At 44.3% G+C, this 22,599-nt stretch overlaps 1 protein-coding gene and 1 long non-coding RNA gene across 4 annotated transcripts in view; one reads left to right on the top strand and one right to left on the bottom strand.

Moving 5' to 3' along the window:
* The window catches only part of arel1 (apoptosis resistant E3 ubiquitin protein ligase 1), an 82,220-nt gene that overhangs the window by 11,817 nt on the left and 47,804 nt on the right, over positions 1–22,599 (top strand). For 2 of the 3 annotated variants that reach the window (XM_038774316.1, XM_038774310.1), the window contains exons 3-6: positions 13,702–13,873; positions 20,610–20,824; positions 20,935–21,006; positions 21,507–21,733. In XM_038774316.1, the coding sequence (XP_038630244.1) occupies positions 13,702–13,873; positions 20,610–20,824; positions 20,935–21,006; positions 21,507–21,733 (686 nt within the window). Of the gene's footprint in view, positions 1–13,701; positions 13,874–14,058; positions 14,149–20,609; positions 20,825–20,934; positions 21,007–21,506; positions 21,734–22,599 lie in introns of those variants that run through there. The other variant, XM_038774319.1, reaches the window with a different exon arrangement.
* LOC119951292 lies at positions 110–10,909 on the bottom strand. The gene is made up of 3 exons (XR_005457584.1): positions 10,622–10,909; positions 6,574–6,750; positions 110–1,844 (listed from the first exon to the last, which is right to left on the bottom strand). It is a non-coding gene; the product is annotated as an uncharacterized LOC119951292 (long non-coding RNA).

Raw genomic sequence — 22,599 nt, 5'->3', positions numbered from 1 at the left:
TGTGCTGGCCCAGTCAGCGATGCCCACATCCCATGAACGAAGATAGGAAACAAAAGAAACAAAATCAGATTTGAATTACGATTTCTATTTGGAACCGAATTTATGATCCATGTAGCTGACTGATACATTATTCCAGTAATCCAGAGGGTTAGATTTATGACCTGGAGGTATGAGTTAAAATCCCACCACTGCAGCCAGGGAATTTTAAATTCAATTCTTCAAATAAACTTGAATGAAAAACTAGTTTCAGCCGTATGACCTTGAAACTACCGGATTGTCATTAAAAACCTATCTGATTCGCTAACGTTAGTCGGAGAAGGAAATTTGCAGTTCTTACTCTGATTCCAGACCCACATCAATATCATAGAATCTACAGCACGGAGACAGGCCCTTCAGCCCATACTGGGTTGGCTCTTATCTGAATTGGCCTGCAAGCTACTCAGTTCTATCAAACCACTTCAGAAAAGTCTGTTCAGAGTAAAACCAGACAGACCACCCAACATTAACCTAACACCTGATTCAGGAAACACACAATAATCCTGCAAAGTCCTCCTCACCAATATGCCCCAGAGAGCAGTGGAGGCAGGCTCATGAATATTTCTTAGATTGAGTGAAAGAGATTCTTAAATGGCAAGGGAGCTAAATGGGTATAGGTGACAGACAGGAAAGTGGGGTTACGGGCGCAATCACATCAGCCATGATTTTATCAAATGGCAGAGCAAACTCGGGTTGAATTGCGTCCTCCTGCTCCTAACTCATATGTAGTTTGTCAACAACACTGGCATCGACCTGACAAAATGGAAAATTGCCCAGATATGTGCTGTTCTCAAGAGGCCATTTACTGCCCCATCAGTCTGCTCTCAATCATCAGCAAAATGATGGATGGTGTCATCGATCAAATGGCACTTATTCATTAATAATGGGCTCACCAATGCTCAATTGGGTTCTGCCTAGGCCGCTCAACTCCTGACCTCATTACAGCCTTGATCCAAACACAGATAGAGGAGCTGGACTAAGTCTAATTGCCCTTGACATCAAGGCAGCATTTGACCAAGCATGGTATTAAAGAGCACTAGCAAAACTGGAGTCAGTGGGAATTGGGAGGGAAAACTATCTTTTATTAAAGTCATCTAGCACAAAGGGACATGGTTATGGGTGGGGTCCTAGCTCAGTCCTTCGATGTCACTGCAGGAGTTTCAAAGAAGTGTCCTGAGCCCAGCAGTCTTCAGCCTCTTCATCAACGCCCTTGCCCCAGGTTTACAATCTGAAATGGGGAGGTCTGTTTGTGATTGCAAAGGCTCAGTTCCATTCACAACTCCTCAGATATTGAAGCAGTCCACGTTCTCATGAAGCAAGACCTGGTCAACATTCAGACTTGAACTGATAAATGACACAAAACTGACAAATGACAAGTAACGTTCACAACAGATAATGACTATCTCTAACAAGAGAGAATCTAACCACTGTCCCTTGACATTCAGTGAATTTCTTGCTATTAATGCCCTGGGGCACTGACCAGAAACATAATATTGTTGTATTGGATGTAAGAGCAGGCCAGATGTTGATATACTGCGGCATTCATTTCCTGATTCCCCAAAACCTCTCCACAAAGCACAAGTCAGGAAATTGATGGAATACTTACCTAAATGAGTCCAGCTCCGTGGACGCTCCAGAAGCTTGATTCCACCGAGGACAGAACCACTCACTTGATTGTTATCCCAAACGCCATCTTAAACATTCCATCACAGGTGTTAACATGGCTGCTGTGTGTACTACCTACAAAATGCATTGCAGCAACACAAGGCTCCTTTGACAGCATCTTCCAAATGCATGAGCTGTACTGCCTGGAAGAAAAGGAAAGCAGACAAATGGGAACACCAAAATCTTAAAATTTCCTTCCAAGTTACACACCAATCTGACGTGGAAATGTATAGCTATTATTTGTCGCTGGATTAATATCCCAAAACTCCCTTCCCTGCAGTGCCACGGATTTACAGGAGTACAAGAAGTCAACTCTCCACCTCTTCTCGGGCAGTGAGGATAGACAGTAAATGCCGGTCTTGTCAGCAATGTCTACATCTTGTGAACAAACAGGAAAAAATATAATTTATTCACTCATGAAACATAATTGCATACAAGGAGGCCATTCAGCTAAATCAGACCTGTAACTCTGCTCCATCTACTCCCCTCCCTTCTTGGTTTAATAACCTTAATCCGCTTACCCAAGAAAAATCAATACCCTCCACGCTTTTATATTCTGCACCTCTAGACATTGTTTGTCTTTGTTTTCAGTCTTATTGGTTCACTTATAGGTTAGGTCTTAAGGGTTCACTAATGTCCTTCAGGGAAGAAAATTTGCCATCCTTACATGGCCTGGCCTATATGTGTCTCCGGACCAACAGCAATGTTGTTAACTCTTAACAGCTTTCTGAAAATGGTTTAGCAATTATGGGATAGACATCGCATAAATACTTGAAGTATTGATGAGATGTCATGTCCTGAAAGTCTTGATGTCTTCTTCAGAGAACATTGTTAAAATGGGGTTAAACCAATTCGTGTAATATTTCAAAGCGGCTACAGCAATGCAATTTCTTTCAGGTCATCGTTATATAATGTGGGCGTAGCATTTTATGCTTTGTGCGTCTGCATCAAATGATGAAAGAGAAATCCCTATGATGTGCCCTACATATATAATTCACAATTTGATTAGCGCTTCAAGTGCCGTTATTTTATTTGGTGCCCTATAAATTGTGCAATGTATTGAATCATGCAGTGATACTTTCTGAAAGAAATTACAAATTGCCTCTTTATTGTTATTGCATAGGAGATGATAAAATAATTATCTGAAGGCCTTTTCTAAGTGCAGTAACATCTGGGACTATTCTACTGACAGTAAGCAAAGGCTGTTTTCTATTGAAATATTCAAATTGTAGCATGATTTTTTCGAATAGCAGTAAGCTAATATTGATTTAAAAGAAAATCTCTGAGGATATTTATTGTAGTGTTTGAACAATAAAGTGATTCATTTGGAATCCTAGTCAATCATTTGTTCTCTTTGTATTAGATATCTGTTTATTATATTTAATATATACTAATGTATTAGATCTCACAGGCAGCAGCTTATAACTCAGATGCAATGCCAATTTATAATGAGAGTAATATTATGTTATTGAGCTATAGAGGTGCAACTGTGTTTAAACTAAACTGCCCTTGAAGGCCCTAAAATCTTGGGTGGAATCTAATAGCCCGGCTCACCACGTGTTGTGCGATCTAACGGGGATTCGGGGGCCCCCAGGGCTTTGGGGGCCTCTGGGTGGCTGGGCTGTGGGCAGGGTGGTTCCCTGGCACCCATGCCACCTGGGTACCCTGACTGGCCTGGGGGTGTCCTGCCCTTATTAGGTGGAGTGTGGGGGTGACTCGATGATCCCCTTGTAGGTGAGTTGGGTGTTGGGGGGGGGGGGTCTCCAGATAGGGGCGCCATTTAAAAATGAGTAATGCTGCTCGTCATTGCAGAAATAGGAAAAAGTTCCGCCCTGGTGGGGCATTCCTGCTGAGGCCCCGAAATAAAACAGGGGTCGGTTAGATTGTGGCGTCTTTCTCTGTGCTGCAAGTGCCGGGTAGCACCTGGCTAAACGCTCTCAACATGGCACTGTTTCATTTCTGTTAAATCAAGCCCCTAATTATTGTGAATGAGCATATTCCTTATCAGTTTGAGTTTAATTACTGCTCTTGCGAGAATTTTGCAGATTGGCCGGTGCCTATAATTGTTGGGCTGTAGGTTACTAACTACTTGTGCATTGTCTTTTAATGACCTATTTGTGTCGGGTAGAACAGACTGCTAATCGGCATATTTGTGATATTGACCAAGGACATAACTAATAAAAAGACTTGGATGAGTCTTTTAAAGATGGTGAAATAAAGAGTTAACATGCATTTTATATTACTTCTCACATTCTTATGCTATCCTAAAGGACCTGTGCCAATAAAGCACTTTTGAAGTGTAGTCACATTTGTAATTCTCTCTCTCTCTTTTCCCCCCCTCCCATGATTGGGCGACACTGCTAATTTATTCTGGGATCATTAGGGCAGCCCCTGACGTTTGGAGAGGGCTTCACTATTTTATACTTCTGCCATGTCCACACATTATCTGACTTGCTCCACTGTGACAACATTATCTTACACCTGGGTAGACCCTGCCCATTTGGGGGAAAAAGTAGTTTGTGAATGAAGATGTTGTGCAGGCGGGCAAAAGGGGTTGGTTAGCTCAGTTGGCTGGACGGCTGGTCTGTGATGCAGAGCGGTGCCAGCAGCACTGGTTCAATTCCTGCACCAGATGAGGTTGCTCATGGAGGCCCCATCTTCTCAACCTTGCCCTTCGCCAAAGGTGTAGTGATCCTCCGATTAAATCTCCACCAGTTCGCTCTCTTTCAAAGGGGAGTGCAGCCTATGGTCCTCTGGGATTGTGGCGACATTTCCATTTTTATGGAGTGGGGTATCTAGAAATGACCAGAAGATTATTCCTGACTCTAAAGAATTGGTGAGAACTGCTTCTTCAATATTTTTTCCATTGGGTTGATAACTGGCAATAGCTAAAGGTACAGAGGTTGTATTATGAAAGAATGAAGGCCATTGGGCTGAAGTTAGATCATCTTTACGAGAACGTAACAAATAGTAACAATATAGTGTCTTGAGCTTCCTCTTACCATTCAGTAAAATCATAGCTGAACTTCCACCAACTCCAATTTCCAATGCTGTTTCCATAGCCTTTGATCACTTCAATGCCCAAATGTCTCTGTTTTGAATATGCTCATTGACTGAGATCCACAGCTCACTGCATAGGGAATTCCAAAGATTCACAATCCCCTGGGCGGAACGTATTTTGCTCACCCCACTCCTAAGTGGCAGATCCTTTATCTTGAAACTATGACCCCCTAGACTCTCTAGTTGGGTGAAACGATCCCTCAGCATCAACCCTGTCAAGCCCTCTAAGAAATTTTGATAAGGTCACTTCAAGAGAACATTCTTCTAATCCCCAGGGAACATAAGCCCATTTTATTCAATCATCCCTCCATAGGACATCCCTCATATCCCAGGAATTAATCTAGTGAATCTTTGTTACACCCTCTCCAAAGCAAATAAAACTTTCCTTGGATAAGAAAGCCAACACTGCAGACAGTATTCCAGTGTGGCCTCACCAAAGCCTTATATAATTGCAACAAACCTTCTTCACTAGTACTGCAACACCTGTGCTACACAGGCTAACTATTAGTTCTTTTCCATTCTTCCTACTAAACTGGTTAATTCCACACTTCCCCACATTATACTCCATCTGCCACCCTCTTGCGCAACCACTTAACTCGTCTGTATTTCCCTTTGTGTCTCCCCTCATTTTTCACCGACCAGCATGTATTATCAGCAAACTTGGATATATTATATTCAGTACCCTCATCGAAGTCATTGACCGAGATTATAAATAACTGATTCTTGTGGCACTCCACAACCATGCCACCCTGAAAAAGATCTGTTCTTATAAGAAAAAAAAATCTGGAAGAACTCAATAGGTCAGACAGCATCAGTGGAAAGAAATTGAATTAACATTTCAGATTGAAGATCTTTCCTCAGAACCGAAGAAAGATAGAAACATCACTATCTCCTGTCATCGCATGGGAACAGGAACTCAGTGCTATTGATATATCAAATGTGTGCCTGGAACAGGAAGTCAGCACCTACTCCATCCATAGGCACATGCATGGTGCCACTGATACCATTGTTGTGCGCCCATTGAATGCTCAATGCCTCCTTGTACACCCCACATGCTATTTATCTCTCTGCCTAAATCACCATTGTTTGCCGCTTAGCTTGCCACCGCACTTGTCACTTCTTGCCACTCTGCTAACTGCTTCACTCCACAGCCCTAGGCGCCTTCACTCCCCCCCCACCCCCTCCCCTTTGCTGCCTGTAGATAACGAGGGAGCAGGACACCAAGTGTCAGGGAGGCAGTGAGTGGGTGACCAGTGAGGTGGCAAGCAAATTGCACTTGCATTCCCGGGATTTTTAACTGGTCTTTTTCAATTTTCTGTGCAACTGAAGTCCGAGTTAAACGTACTGGGGAAAAAAAGAAACCCTTTTTATTGACGCTGCACTCAACATCTTTACATTGTGCAGTATTATGATGGTCCAATTCTTTGATGCAGGCAGCTACATGTGATGTCTGTCACATCACAGGCGCTGTCACTGTACGCCCGGTGAGCACAGTCCTAGAAGTTGCAGTGGCACCAAATGCAGCCTAGAAATGTACAAGTTTTTAAGCCAGTGGAAGGGACAGGGAGAAGAAAGAAGGTCTGTGATAGGGTGGAGACCAGGGGAGATTAAATAACAAAAGATTTCATGATACAACAGCCAAAGTGGGTGGTATTGGATGTAGTAAAGAAGCAACGGTTGTGTCCAAATGAGTGAATTGTTACATAAAACCATCTGAATGCAACATGATGGGGTAAAGATGGAACATGGGCAGAAAATTCAGCATGAGAGTAAGGTGTAGAATTAAAATGACAAACTCGGGGTCATGCTTACCAGCTCTGCAAAGCGGTCACCAGGTCTGAAATTTGAACAGTACTTTGTGTTCTCTCCTTTTCTTGAATTAGGTTTTGTATTCTCCAATCCATAGGCACCATTCCAGAAACTCGGCAACCCTCAAAAGATCAAAACCAATGCATCCACTATCTTTAGCTACTGTCATATTATCCACTCCTGTATATAATGAAGTGCAGACAGACAGTGATTGACACACAGGATGACCTGTAAGCACACAGCACAGTGCAGCCAATCACCAGACAGGACACTACCACTATAAAGCCAGAGGGCACTAGGTTTCCCGCGCTCTCTGGACCCAGCCACTGAGACAGTCAGAGTCCACGAGCTAGCCAGTGCAAACACCACGCGGTAGCTAGTGAGTCTGGTCAGGCTAGTACCAGGTGTCCAGTCAGTTCAGTATACTGTCGACCCACAGCTGAGCATGTATATTAGTTATGTTGTTGAATAAAATCGTGTTGGTTATTCTCCAGTGTTCGAGGTCTGTCTCTCGCCACACTGCATCAAGTGCAGTCCACGTCAAACCAACCTGCCTAACACATCAGCTACCTCTGTGAGATGTTTGAGGGAAGGCAAACTAGACTGTAGACTACACAATAAATGCAATGAGACGGAGAAGCATAGAGTAGCTGAGGAAGCATTTGAGTGCATGTCCAAAGATCCCTGAAGGTAGAAGAATAGGTAGATAAGATGGTTAAGAAGGAATAAAATATATTTCCCTTTATTAGCTGAGGCACAATACGAGAGCAGGAAGCTATGCTGGAACTATATGCATACTAATTAGGCATCTATTACAGAAGAATGTAATCACAGTTGACAGGATACAGATCAGTCGAGGGTCATGCTTGACAAAGTTGCTTGAGTTCTTTGAGGATGTAACCAGTAAGGTGGATAATGGGGAACTTGTGTATGTGGTATATCTAGATTTCCAGAAGGTGCTTGACAAGGTGCCACATAAAAGATTGATTCAAAAGGTGGGATCGCAGGAATACTAGATTGGATTGAGGATTGGCTTACTGACAGAAAGCAGAAAATCGGGTTAAATGGGTCCTTCTCTGGCTGGCGAACTGTAACTAGTGGGGTGCCGCAGTGTTCATTCCTCGGACCTCAACTGTTTACAATCTATATCAATGATCTGCAAGCAGGGGCATAGTGTCTCGGAGCAAAATGTGCAGATGATATTAAAGTAGGTGGAAAAGCAGATAGTGAAGAGGAGATACAGATTTTACAGATGGATATAGATAAGCTAGGAGATTGGGCCAAAATTTGGCAGATAGAGTTTAATGTGGATAAGTGTGAGGTTATCCATTTTGTTCGAAAAAAATAGTCAGGCAAATTATTACCTAAATGGGAAGTAGATTCAAAATGCATCTGGGTAGAAGGATCTGGGTGTCTTTGTTCATGAATCGCAGAAAGTCTGTATGCAGATACAAAATGTAATAAGAAAGGCAAGTGGAATGTTAGTTTATTGCAAAATGACTGGAGTATAAAAATAGAGAAGTATTGTTGCAATTGTATAGGGTGTTAGTGAGACCACTTCTGGAGTATTGTGTCCAGTTTTGGTCTCCTTATTTGAGGAAGGATGTGGTGACATTGGAAGCATTTCAGAGGAGGTTCGCGGGGTTGACATATGAGGAGAGATTAAACAGTTTGGGCTTATACTCGCTGGAGTGGACCTGATTCAGGTAAATAAAATACTAAAAGGGATTGTAAAATAAATGTAGACCAAAATGGAAAGTTCCCCTTGTGGAGCAGTCTAGAACCAGAGGTCACAGATATAGGTTGAGAGGCGCTAGATTTACAACTGAGTTGAGGAGGAACTACTTCTTGCAGAGGGTGGTGAATTTGTGGAACTCTCTGCCCCATAGTGCAGTGGAGTCCGAATCATTAAATGGTTTCAAGAGGGAAATAGATATATTTCTGATTTTTAAAAACAGGCTAATGGGATATCGGGGAAAAGGTTGCTTTGAGACCAGGAAGAGATCAGCCATTATCTGATTGAACAGCGGAGCAGGCTTGAAACGCTGAATTGCCTATGAGGAGGATTCAGATCACATTTACAAGGATGTTGCCTGGACTGGAAAATTTTGGATACAAGGAATGATTAGGGATTGCCTTCTTTGGAACAGAGGAGGCTGAAGGGAGATTTAACTGAGGTCAATAAATTTATGAAGGGCCAAGACAGTGGATAGGAAGGCCATATGCCCTTGGAGGGATCAGCAACCAGGGGATGCTGATTTAAATTAATTTGTAGAAGGACTAGAGTGTAATTGAGGATAACATTTTTCAACAGTGTGGTGAGTGTGTGGAACTGTCTTCCTGAAGGGTGGTAAAGACAGAAATCCTCTTCATATTTAAAAAGCATCTGGATATACATTTGAAGTGCCTTAATTTGTGGGCTGTGAACCAAGAGCTGGAAGTTGGGATTAGGCTGGATAACTCTTTTCGGCTGGCACTCTTTACATTGGTTTTAATGGGAAAATCTGTTTTGCATAAAGTTAATATTCTAGGAGCGCAAACACAATATTACATCAGGAGTTAAATTACCCTTAATTTCTGGTACCATCTATTCCTTAACTGGAGAGGGAGCTGGTGATACTAAAGCACTCTTGCTGACTTTATCAAAACACATGTTTTAGTGTATTGATTTTGATCAGCTTTCTTGTTAATACTGCCAGTATATTTCCATGTGTGGTGTGTATGTAAGAATGCAGTTTGATAATGTGTTTTTTTTTCTTCTCTTTCCTTATTGACTGATACACACTATCACCCTGTGCTGTTGGCAGTATGCTTTTGAAAGCATTATTGGCTGCGCACAGTCCAAAGTCCAACCCTGTCCTCCGGCAAAAAGAACACCCCCATTACGCCTCATGTCCACCTTAGGTTTGTGGTTCTTTTTATATACTGGAATCCAATTCAGCTACTTCTGTAACAGGTACTTTTATTCTTCTCCACTGACTGGCAGGATTTTTATTTACTGCAGAGTATGCCATGTGTTTGCCGTGTGAAAATGAAGGTTATCTACGGGATAACTCCTAATTACACATTTCAGGCGCGTGTGCTGTTTACATAAGTTTGCATAAGATTTCTTAGCAAGTCATGCAGAATGTCTCCAAACAAAAACTCGCTAGGCTGGGCTGCCATTGATCCCTCAGTTGTCTGTTGAAGTCTGCATAACTTCCAAGGCAAGTTGAGGCAAATCTAGTCGAGCTAAGTAAGCTCATTGCTTTAGAGTGCAACTCTGTTTTCCGCTGTACTCTTGTGTTGGTGATGCACAATCTGAACAGAGGCAACTGGAATTTGGGATAAAAGAGTGAGGCTGAAACGGTGAGTAAATTCTCAACCCTGGTAAAATTCCTGGCACTCTGTCAGGAAAAATATTTTGGAATATGTAACCCAAGATTTCCTGTCAGACACCGGGTTAACTGCTCTTTGAAAAAGGTAGTGAGAAATGTTGGGTGAGACCACTGAAATAGGCCTTGGTGGCCGTGGATTAGATAGGAAAGTTGAGCAGGTTCTTGTTAATAAGTTAAGCGCCATATATAAGGCAAAGCTCTCTTTTCCTCAGTGTATGAAAGCACTCATTAAGGAGGTCCAGATATGAAGATTAGATGTCTGCACAAGGCTCAGAAGGGCTTTTGGGAATCTCAAAGAGGAAAGAGAAGAAGAGAAGTTTGAAAGGAAATAAGTTTTATTCTCATAAAATATGTTTTTGACAGTTTTATTGCCTTTTTCAGGTACAAATGATTATTTCTCCGATATTTGGATCTTGACTGTTTCAAAATACCCTGATCATGCTTGTTTATATAAACATCTCTGCACTTTATTGATTTCTAGTGTGATATGCGATGTAAAGTTCCATATATACGAGAGTATTATTTGTTATTGTACATACATTGCAGATGATAACTTAATTCCTTTAAGAGTTGTTGCGATATCAATTTACGGTTCAATAGATTAGGTTATAAAATACAATAATGTATAACAATGACTGCGGTAATGCCAAATAACTATAATTTCATTAACTTACATTTATTTTTGGAGACTGTGGTTTTGTTACCTTGACTGTACTAGGGCCTCACTCTGGGCTTCTGGACTTGAGTATGTCCCTCCGCGAGTAGTCCCAGATCTTAGAATGTGCTGGTCTGCAAAATTCTGTCGAGGACAATCTTTGCAGCGGAAGATCACCAAGTTTTGGGCAGACCAAAGAGTTGATGATCCTCCAGCAGCGGTTGATGTTTACCTTAGTGTGTGTCCCTGGGAGCAGCTTGTAGTGCAGAGTCCTGCGTCACAACGATCACAGAGGTCTGTCTGTGTACCTTTTGGAAGAAGAAACACACGCACGTTTCATTCTGATCCATGAAACAAACTCTCGTCTAAAAGATGGCCTTGAAGGCCTCCAAGGCAAAAGAACAAGGCTTGCTGGCTCTTCATTCACTTGGAAATCCTCCTTGACATCAGGCTCCATGGACTGCAGCCGGAGCAGATTCTGCATGCTTTTCTGGAATTGGGACATTCCTCTCGCCTCCTCCTCCCCCCCCCCAACCCCCAACCCCCAACCACCACACACACACGCCAGTCTTTCTCTCTCGCTGAAATCAGGTTGGAGATTGCAGTAATTAGGATTTTTATGCCCTTTACGTCAATTCATTCGACTTTTCGTTTGTGTCACACATGACTCAGCCCTCTCCGGGTTCAAGTCCCTTTGCAGAAGCTTGGGTGACCATGTTCCGATCGGGTTCGATGTTGATTTTGAGATGTGAGAAACACAAAGATTCTCCCATTTGGGTAAGGCTGACTTTGGTAGGAAGAGACAGAGGCTGTCCATGGAAAAATGGATCAATCCGTCCCTGAGCAAAACTCATCAGTGAGAGGTGTTCACAGTTGAACACAATGTAGAACACCTTCATACCTCTGTTCCCCCAAGGGACAAGATCTCTACTTGACAAAAAAAAATATCAGAGGCTGGGAATCCTGCAGCGAGTAACTCAACTCCTGACTCTTACCCCCCGCCCCAACACCTCCTCCAAAAAGCCTGTCCACCATCTACAAGGCACAAGTCAGGAGTGTGATGGGATACTCTCCACTTTCCTGGATGAATGTGACTGCGACAACACTCGAGAAGCACAACACCATCCAGGACAAAGTAGCCCCGTTTTGGTTGGTACCCCAGCCACAAATATTCACTCCCTCCATCACCTACGTACAGTGGTGGCACTCCAGTGCTGTACTGAGGGAATAGTTTTAAATGAGATATTAAACCAAGGCCTCATATACCTCCTCTGGTGAATGTTAACGGTGCCATGGTACTATTTCAAAGTAGAATAAGGGAGCTATCCCTGGTGCCTTGGCCAATATTTATCATACAAAATAGGATTATCTGGTTGTTATACCATTGCTTTTTGTGAGGGTTTCCTGAGTGCATATTGGCTGCCGCTTTTCCTAGATTAGAACAGTGACTACACTTCAAGTTCTATATTGGCTGTAAAGCACTTTTGAGATGTCTGGTCGTGAAAACTGGTGTATAATGAGTGACAGAGAAACCCGTCACACACACATTTCACCAATACCCACACACTCGCAAACATAAAGGGCGCGATTCTCCGCTCCTGCGCGGCATCGGGAAGGCCGTCATGAAATCGGCCAAGTTTCAAGACGGCGTCGGAGGCTGCTCCTTGCACCTTATTCACACACCCCCCCCCCCCCCCCCCCCCCCCCCCCCCCCCCCCCCCCCCGGGACTAGGAGCGGCGTTGTGAGAAACTCGGCCACCGGGCCCTTGGTGCTTGCGTCAAAGCAGCGCGCCAAGAATGACACAACGGCGGCGCCTAAGTGACGTCAGCCACGCATGCGCCGGTTGGCTGGCTCCAACCCGCGCATGCGCGGTTGCCGTCTTCCCCTCCGCTTCCCCGCAAGACATGGCGGCTTGATCTTGCGGGGCGGCGGAGGGGAAAGAGTGCGTCTCTTAGAGACGCCGGCCCGACGAGCGGTGGGCACCGATTGCGGGCCAGACACCTCCCGAGCACGCCCGTGGTGCTCGTTCTTCTCTCCGCCCCCCCACAGGCCCCAAACTATGTTCACGCCGGCAGCGACCAGGTGTGGTTGCCGCCGGCGTGAACAGATTGGGAACGTCAGGCCGCTCGTCCCATCCGGGCCGGAGAATCGCCGGTCGCCGTGAAAAACGGCGACCTGCGATTCCGCGACACGCCATTTTGGGGGGGGGGGGGGGGTGGGAGAATCGCAGGGGGTGCCAGGGTGGCGTGTCATGATTTGCCCGGCCCTCCCGCGATTCTCCCACCCGGCGTGGGGAGCGGAGAATCGCCCCCAAAGTATAAACATCTTGTTTAGTTCCACAAAGGTTCTAAAATACATTGGTGGGCACTGACTTTGTAAAATGTGACCTGTGCGATTGTGTCCCTCGTCTGCTTACCTTTTTTTTTTCTTTCAATTATTTCAGTTAAAGGACAAAAGAGGAACGGAGTGTTGTTGGTGAGCTATGGCTGCCACATTCCTCCGCCACGACCCAAAGTGGGAAATAGGAATGTGCACATAGAGGGCTGTTAATATGCCTGTGTGGAAGTGAAACCTGAAACTGACACTTGTGTAATGGGTTTGAATTTACAAAAGGGTGATGGGGGATATTATTTAGCTATTTATTCGAATATATAGTAATTTAATGTGTTTATGTTATTTGTGGTTTTGTGTATTGTGTTCTAACAATCTAGATTGACCCATGTGTTTTGTAACGTCTTGGGTCACAATTTATATTTTCAAATGTTTAAATAGTCTAGTCCAATGAGTGAGGCTTAATCTTATTAATACCAGTTCTCCCCCCTCAAACAATTCCCTATATGTGTGGACTTTTGGGGGCAATACAAGATCCATTGGTGGCCCAAGATTCACCTGCCTTCTTGCCAGCTCTGTATTGGAGGGGGTACTTTTAACACACTGCTTGCAGTTCATGCTACCCACGTTCAGGTAGTAGTGACAAAATGTATTTTTTTTTTGTCTAATACAAATCTTATTTGCCCAATGGAGTCACTATAATGTTGTTGGTGATTGCATCACTCCAAGAGCTAAAGGTCAGCTTGTTCCTCGTCTTTTATTTTCAGATGTGCAGAATTTAGAGGAGATAGCAGTGCTGAATACTTTGCCCCTTCGGAAGGGAAATTCCTTGGAAGACAGTGTGGTTCAAAAGATAGAAGCAGCCCAACGCCAACCGGTGAAGGAGTTAGCCCTGCAGGAGTGGCTCTTCAGCCAGGGTCTGGAGCGTTACTTCCACTCGTAAGTTTTAAAGAAAATAATCCTTGAATTTCCATTCTCTCTTGGATGTATGCTGCCTACTTTAGCTGGGAAGAGTCAGACTGTCCACAGTTAAGTGCTTGTCCATAAATGGCATCAAATGGCAGCCAACCGTAGACACACAAAGCTTGACAATAATGGTCATGTTATTTCTCTCCATCTCCCAGAGTCGCAAAGTACCTTGGTTGAGAGGTACTTCATCTAGCAGTCTGGCTGAAAATCCAGTAAACTCCTCACGATCATGGTAGGCAGATGTTGTGAGTATCAGGCATGCTTTGGATTCAAACCCACCCTATATCCAGCATCCACCAGTCCAGCCATTAATTTTTGTTTTTGTTTAACCTTATATAGATTCAAAGTCACTGTAATTGCAGTTGTACACAAATCCGTGATTTTCAAATGGAGTGTTTGTGCTTTATCTTTTTTTTAAATTAACATGGGCCACAGTAAAAACCTACCAGTTTTTAGTACAAATTAATCTCAGCTTGGCAGCTTCAGTCCGAGACTCCAAAGGAAGGTTGATGTGGAAGATGGGGGTCATATTTTTGCACCAGGGAGTATCTTTGATGTTCAAATTTGGATAAATTGGATACTGTATAGAAGGAATGCATGCAACCTGTGCTTTACCTGACATGACAGCCTTTTGAGTACTCTGCAGCTAACCTATACTAAACATCCCTTCTCTCTAAGATAAGATAAGCTATTGGGTCTGAACAGAGCTTCACCTGATTCTGAACTGTGCTGTGCCAGACCGAGAAGTTGAATTTCAACTAATTGTTTTTAATTTCTAAAACTCAAATTCGGCCAGGAACACATTGCAATACTAATGTGCAACCAATTCAAAAGTTTTGATAGGAGAGTCATCAACTTCTGCCTGTACACTATTTCCGTAGTATCCTTCTCCAGAGTTATAAGAAGGGTTTTTAGTTGCATTTGGATTTGATAGAGATCAACTATTGTTCTGTGAGAAAAGCATTTGGCTTAAAAGGGGTGTTCGGAAACTGGTGTGATGTTGCTGGGAAAGGAGGGGTGGGGGGCAGGAAAGAAGGCCCATAAGTTAGGTTCTGTTTCAGATCAGGGGTATTTTTGACAACGAAAAAGCAAAAAACTGCAAATGTTAGAAATCGGAAACAAAAGCAGAAATGATTGCAATCTGATCTGTGAAGAGTACAAAAACGTCAACAATGAGCTACGCTCATCTTTGGAACAGAAATATGAAAAACGAACAAGCATTTTAATAGCATCAGTAAACAAGCAGAGGAAAGGGGAGACATCAAATCTATTAAACAATGGCAGGATTGGACAGAGTCAGCATGGATTTATGAAAGGGAAACCATGGTGGACAAATCTACGAGAATTCTTTAAAGATATAACAAGCAGAGTTGATGAAGGGCACCCAGTAGATATGATCCCACGGATGAGATTAGCCTGTAAAATTAAAGCGCATGAAATTTGGGACAGTGTATTAGGATGGATAGAAAATTGCTTGGCAGACAGGAACAAACGGTAAGAATAAATGGGTATTTTTCCAAATGGCAGGCAGTGACTAGTGGGGTACAGCAGAGATTGGTACTGGGACCCCAGATGAGGAAACACAATCTAATGTCTCCACACTTGCAGATGATGCAAAGCTGGGTGGGACGGTGAGCTGTGAGGAGGATCCTTCAATGTGATTTGGACAAGTTTAAAAAATAAAAATAAATTTAAAGTGCCCAATTCTTTTTTAGGTTGTGGGGGTGAGACCCATGCTGATCTGGGGAGAATGTGCAAACACTGGAGAATGTACAGTGGCCTTGGGCCAATATCGAACCCGGGTCCTCAGTGCCATGAGGCAGCAGTGCTAATCACTGTGCCAGCGTGCCTCTCTTGATCTGGAAAAGTTGAGTGATCGGGCAAATGAATGGCAGGTGCTGTATAATTTAAATAAATGTGAGGGTATTCACTGGCAGCGGAAACGGGATGGTGGATTATTATCTGAGAAGAATGTGTATTGAGAGCTGGGTGCCCTCGTGCACCAGTTGCTGAAGGCAAGCATGCAGTAAGGAAGGCAAATAGTAAGTTGGCCTTCATAGCAAGAGAATTTCAGTACAGGAGCAGGGATGTCTTGATGAAATTACAGGGCATTGGTGAGACCACACCTGGAATATTGTGTGCAGATTTGGACTCCTTATCTGAGGACGGCTGATCTTGCTCCAGAGGGAGTTCCACCAGCCCCATGTTTCTCGGAGGCACACTGTTCACTGGCAGCAAGATTCTCTCTTTCCACCACTTGTCAATGGGATTTCCCGATGAAACTAACCCACGTTGCCGGGGAAGCCTGAGGAAGGGGTATGCAGCCAGCAAGAAAAGAGAATCCCAATGAATGCACAATTCCTGCCCAGGTTGCCCAGATTGCCTGGGATGGCAGGACTGACATGCGAGGAGAGATTGAGTCGGTTAGGATTGTAATTCAAGAAGAAGTGGGATCTCATAGAAAGCTATAAAATTACAACAGGACTAGACAGGGTAGATGCAAGAAGGATGTTCCCGATGGTGGGCGTGTCCAGAACCAGGGGTCACAGTCTGAGGATATGGGGTTTCCATAATCTATAAAATCCCCACAGTGCAGAAGGAAGCTGTTCAGCCCATCGAGTCTGCACCCACCCTCTGAAAGAGCACCATACCTAGGCCCACTCCCTCACCCTATCCCCACTCCCCTACCCTATCCCCTAACTTGCACATCTTTGGACCATTTATGACTGCGATGAGGAGAACTTTCTTAACCCGGAGAGTGGTCGTCCTGTGGAATTCCCTATCACAGAAAGCAATTGAGGCCAAAGCATAGTACGTTTTCAACTATTTTGATTAAACCAGATAAACTCAGGGATAAACTAAAAGGTGTGGCCCCTGAATGGAATACTACCTTAAAAACAAATCCCCAATGAAACTTGAAACATCAAACTAAAATGTCATTGAAAGAGTCATAAGGCACCTCGGGACACAGAAGCCATTGACTCTGCCTGTAGATACCGCATGCTCCCTCTCCAGGCACACCCAGCTGCGAAAGTAGCCATGTTAGAGGGGCCCACAGTTGGGTTGGATGACCCATTTGGTCGCCACTGCCTGGTGCTCTTTCAGAGGGCCAGTGCAGACCCAATGGGCCAAATGGTCTCATTTTGCACTGTAGGGATTTTATGATTATAATATGATTGAGTTGGAAGATCAGTCATGATCATAATGAATGGTGGAGCAGAGTCGAAAGGCCGAATGACCCCTCCTGCTCCTATTTTCCATGTTTCTATTGTAGCCACCTGGGGTGGCCACTGCCGAACACAAAATGGAAGATTGCAAGGAATGCAGGGAAAATGGACATGTTGTAAAGCAAGCAGCTTGCAAAGCGATTGTATATTGGGATGACTGCAGAAACCAGTTTTGACTGTTGCAGAAACCAGACAGCACTGTGAAAAGAATCCAGTTAACATACTAATGAGGCGATACCGGGCAATCCCCAGATACAATGGAAACAAGATAAACACAGATCGATACATTCTATGGAAGGCCAGACCCTTTGGAGCCAGAGAAGCCCAAAACAATAAGTCCCAAGAACCGCCCCAGCGACCGAGGAACTGCCTCATGATTGGGGGGTTCAAACATAATCGATTGGGAAGAGACCCAATCGATTCCAAGCAGGTAAAGGAGTCCGCCCAAAGGGGCGCGGATCCCCTGGGACCGATAAAAGAAAGGTCCCACACATGGTTCAGCCTCTGGCTCCTGTTCCAGCCTTCGGACAGCAGCCACCAACAAGTAAGTGCCTCCCAACGACTGCTACCAGAGATAGGCACTCCTGACCCCCTTTTTAATTGATACCAACCTGAAGTCTGCAGACCAGAGCAGAGCAAGAGGCTTTGTTCCCTGACCCAGCAGTTCCTTTGAGATAAGTATTAGTTGTTAAGCGGTAGGAATAAGTTTAATCCTTTTAGCGTGTGCATGGGTAGTTATTATAATTGTATTATTTTTTTTTTAATATAATTTTTATTGGAATTTTTTACAGAAAATATAAAACATAACGACAAACAATGAAATGCAACAAAATAACCCATAATAACTGTGACACCCCCAGAACGTATCGGCGCATGTATCACATCCCCCCACCCCCCCCAACCCTAATGAACAACAAAAGAACTTAAAAAATATTAAAATTAAATAAACAAACATAGTCATTGTCGGCCCCCCCCTTTTCCCTCCCCTTTTCCCTCCCCTTTTCCCTCCCCGGGTTGCTGCTGCTGCTGTCCCCGTACCCTATCGTTGAGCCAGAAAGTCGAGAAAAGGCTGCCACCGCCTAAAGAACCCTTGTACCGACCCTCTCAGGGCGAATTTGACCTTCTCTAGCTTAATGAAACCCGCCATGTCATTGATCCAGGTCTCCACGCTTGGGGGCCTCGCATCCTTCCATTGTAGCAAGATCCTTCGCCGGGCTACTAGGGACGCAAAGGCCAGCACACCGGCCTCTTTCGCCTCCTGCACTCCCGGCTCCACCCCAACCCCAAAAATCGCGAGTCCCCATCCTGGCTTGACCCTGGATCCCACCACCCTCGACACCGTCCTCGCCACCCCCTTCCAGAACTCCTCCAGTGCCGGGCATGCCCAGAACATATGGGCATGGTTCGCTGGACTCCCCGAGCACCTGACACACCTGTCCTCACCCCCAAAGAACCTACTCATCCTCGTCCCAGTCATGTGGGCCCGGTGCAGCACCTTGAATTGGATGAGGCTAAGCCGCGCACACGAGGAGGAAGAATTAACCCTCTCCAGGGCATCAGCCCATGTCCCGTCTTCGATCTGTTCCCCCAGTTCCCCCTCCCACTTCGTTTTCAGCTCCTCTACTGACGCCTCCTCCGCCTCCTGCATAACCTTGTAGATATCAGATATCTTCCCCTCTCCGACCCAGACCCCCGAAAGCACCCTGTCGCTCACCCCCCTCGCGGGAAGCGAAGGGAATCCCTCCACCTGCCGCCTAGCAAATGCCTTTACCTGCAGATACCTGAACATGTTCCCCGGGGGGAGCCCAAATTTCTCCTCCAACTCCCCCAGGCTCGCAAACCTCACATCAATAAACAGGTCCCTCAGCTGTCTGATGCCCGCTCTGTGCCAACCCTGAAATCCCCCATCAATGTTCCCCGGGACGAACCTATGGTTCCCCCTTAACGGAGCCTCCACCGAGCCCCCCACTTCTCCCCTATGTCGCCTCCACTGCCCCCAAATCTTGAGGGTAGCAGCCACCACCGGACTCGTGGGATACCTCGTAGGAGGGAACGGCCACGGCGCCGTTACCAGGGCCCCCAGGCTTGTATCGCCACAGGACGCCCTCTCTATCCGTTTCCATGCTGCCCCCTCCCCCTCCATTACCCACTTGCGCACCATCGACACATTGGCCGCCCAATAATACCCCGAGAGATTGGGTAACGCCAGCCCCCCACCATCTCTACCCCGCTCCAAGAAGACCCTCTTCGCCCTCGGGGTCCCATGCGCCCAAACAAAGCTCATGATGCTGCTAGTCACCCTTCTAAAAAAGGCCCTAGGGATAAAGATTATAATTGTATTATAATAAACTCTAGTTGTTTGGATTTACTAATTGGTGTACGGTTTTATTGCTTTGAATTTCACCTTGAAGCTTGCGGCGGTGTCTTAACGACACCTGGCGACTCCAGAGCTTAGAACAGAAACAGAGCCAAAGTGAGTGTTCAGCACACTCACACAGAAGTAGCAACACTATGAACAAATTCAGAGAGGAAGTTTCAAAATATTGTTGGGTGATAGCAGTTAACTTGTTAACAATGGAAAGGAGAAGTACAGAGCAAAAACTAAATAAGTAATAACTCAGCAAGGATCACAGCCACAGAAATGTTCAGAAATTGTATATCAGGTGTGAAGTCTAAACCATCAATGCTGACCATGCATGTGATTTATCAATTCATAAAAGAAAGGCCAAAATCAGTTTATTGCATTCTTCCCTCGCTCCGAGACACTATTAATGGTTTTACTCCAAATGACAATCTGCTCTTTCCTCTCCCTCTGCACTTCTCTCATTCTGTCGTAAACATAGACGAATGCACCCTATATCAGCAACTCCCTGATATTAACTTTAATACCTTCAGACCTTTGTTTCTTCAATTTTTCACAGCAGATGACATGTCTGGTTTCTTCCCAGACGATGACTGGACAGCCTTTGGCGGTTTTTAGATTTATTTTTGTTTCTATCAGTTTTTCAGTTTTTCTCTTGCTCTAATTTCATATTTCCAATGAAACAGAATTTGACCCATTTTCCGTTTGAATGCTTTAGCAGAGCACCATCTACATTGGGTAGTTTATCAATGACTTAAAGCCAGAGGAAGTCATTCTTCAAGTTGGCTCAGCACATGAATTTTCTTATTTGACCGTCTGGTTCTCTTTTGCTGGTTTTCACATTATCATATCCTGACCACGTCTGTGTTATTGATCCTCTTCCTTGTTTCAAATTTGGATATTGCAAATATCTTCTGAAAGTGCTAATATATGCATGCACCACTTCCCTACCATCTACCAAACTTATTGATTCCTCAGCATTCTAATAAATGTATTTATTTTGTGAGATGGTTGAGTTGCATTTATTCCTTATTCTCACTAGATGTTCTTGAATTACTTCTTTCCTAATGCACCCTGAGTCGGAATATTAGCTTTCTGATTCCTTGCCTCTATACAGGCTGAAATCATTGGGCTGTAGCACCCTTGCTGACCTGGTACAGTTTGACAGCAAGTCGCAGGTTGCTCTCACCGCCTGGGGTCATTTCTACAGTGACTACCACAAGTTTGACAGGAAGATTCATGAGATTTCAAGGGCACACCTGGATTGGGGACACAAGCTAAATCTCGTTCACAGCTTAGTCCAAAGGCGCAGAGTTGAAAAGTGGTCTGTAGGTATGTATGTAAAAACCCAACCGTTTAAAAAAAAAAAGCGTTTCTGCTTTTTCTTTGTTCCTCAATTTAGGTGGAGTTTGTTTATCATTAATTTGAACTCTTTTCTTTAGTGGGAGCAGTGGTTTTTGCCTCTAGTGTCACACTTTGCACTGTAAAGAGAGACCTGATGTTTATCGTTGTTGGTGAGTACATTTATGTCCCTTGCTTATTTCAGTGATTGAGATTTTTGAGGTGAGGGCTGTTTGAAAGCAACCTCTCACGTGGCCAGGATTTTCTGGTCTTGTTCCCTGCAGCGTTTGTAGCGACACACTTAAATGTCCGCTAACTTCGGCGCGACCGGCAGAACCCACAGCGAGGAGAGATCAGAAAAGTCCGGCCACACACGCTCACACTAATAGAAATTCAATAAATCTGCTCCGATCTGTGGGAATGATTTGTGAGTCGGGTTTGACAAATTTGACATGGTTCACTGATAGCATAAATCCCTACTACAAAATACAATTCGGCCTGTCTTGCAGCACTGTTTATTGCGATCAAGGGATTGATTGTTGCATATTTTTGCATCTCAATTTCTGTTTGCCGAACCACTGAGAATTTGACCCGTTGTAACATTTATGTGCTTCCATTTTGTTAATTAGGAAAAAAAAGTTTGCTAAGGCGTGATTTGTCTATCCATGTGTAGGTGGAATCGCCGTTTCCATCATTGCATTCTTTTATACTGCCAAGTTTCTTTACGAGTTGCTGGGCCGGGTCATCAGCTTTCTTCAAAATGACAACCGGGGTAGGCGTGGGAACCGCACCATTTACGACTATGTCCGTGGGAACTACCTGGATCCAAGGTCATGCTTAGTCACTTGGGATTGGAAGGACCCCCAGGAAGTTGGGCATATCATGACCTTTAGAGTGTATGTGAGTAACCATATTTTAAATATCTCCAGTTCAGAAGTGTTGAAAATCTTTTTAAAAATGAAGTCAATCGCCTGCCTAATTTCACAGAGGATATTTACACCAAGTGTAATCTTAAATTTAAGTAGAGTTAAAGGGCGTAGATGACTTGACCATATCTCTCAGAGCCAGTAAATTTCCATTCAAAGTTATACATTCTGTCCTTGTTTTATTTAATACCTTGATTCAATATTGGTTAAATAAAAAAATTTGTTGCAAAGAAGTAAAATGTGATGGAGTACCTGACTTTACACTAAGGCTAAAGAGCTTACAGAAGCATGATAGGCACAATCACTGACAGAAAGGTATAGGTACAGCATGAATAGTTTAAAAAGCGAGTTTCCATTACAAATGTGGATGCTAAAATTTATAAGAAGAATATAAAAGCATGACGCAACTATGACAAAAGGAGGTTTGTGGGCAAATGCATGCATACAGATGTACATTTTTTAAAATATGTTATAGATACGGGACGGTGGTATAGTGGTTATCTCTGCTGCCTCAGTGCCAGGGACCCAAGTTAGATTCCAATCTTGGGTGACTGTATGTGTGGAGTTTGTATACTCTCCCCACGTCTGGGTGGGTTTCCTCCCACAATCCATTTTCCCGCCTTGGGCAGCACGGTAGCACAAGTGGCTAGCACTGTGGCTTCACAGCGCCAGGGTCCCAGGTTCGATTCCCCGTTGGCTCACTGTCTATGAGGAGTTTGCACATTCTCCCCGTGTCTGCATAGGTTTTCTCCGGGTGCTCCGGTTTCCTCCCGCAGTCCAAAGATGTGCAGGTTAGGTGCATTGGCCATGCTAAATTGCCCTTAGTGTCCTAAAAGTTTA

The sequence above is a fragment of the Scyliorhinus canicula genome, chromosome 2, assembly GCF_902713615.1.
Source record: "Scyliorhinus canicula chromosome 2, sScyCan1.1, whole genome shotgun sequence".
Classification (NCBI taxonomy): Eukaryota; Metazoa; Chordata; class Chondrichthyes; order Carcharhiniformes; family Scyliorhinidae; genus Scyliorhinus; species Scyliorhinus canicula.
The sequence above is the reverse complement of the archived record's forward strand: the minus strand, read 5'-3'. Positions and strand labels throughout refer to the sequence as shown.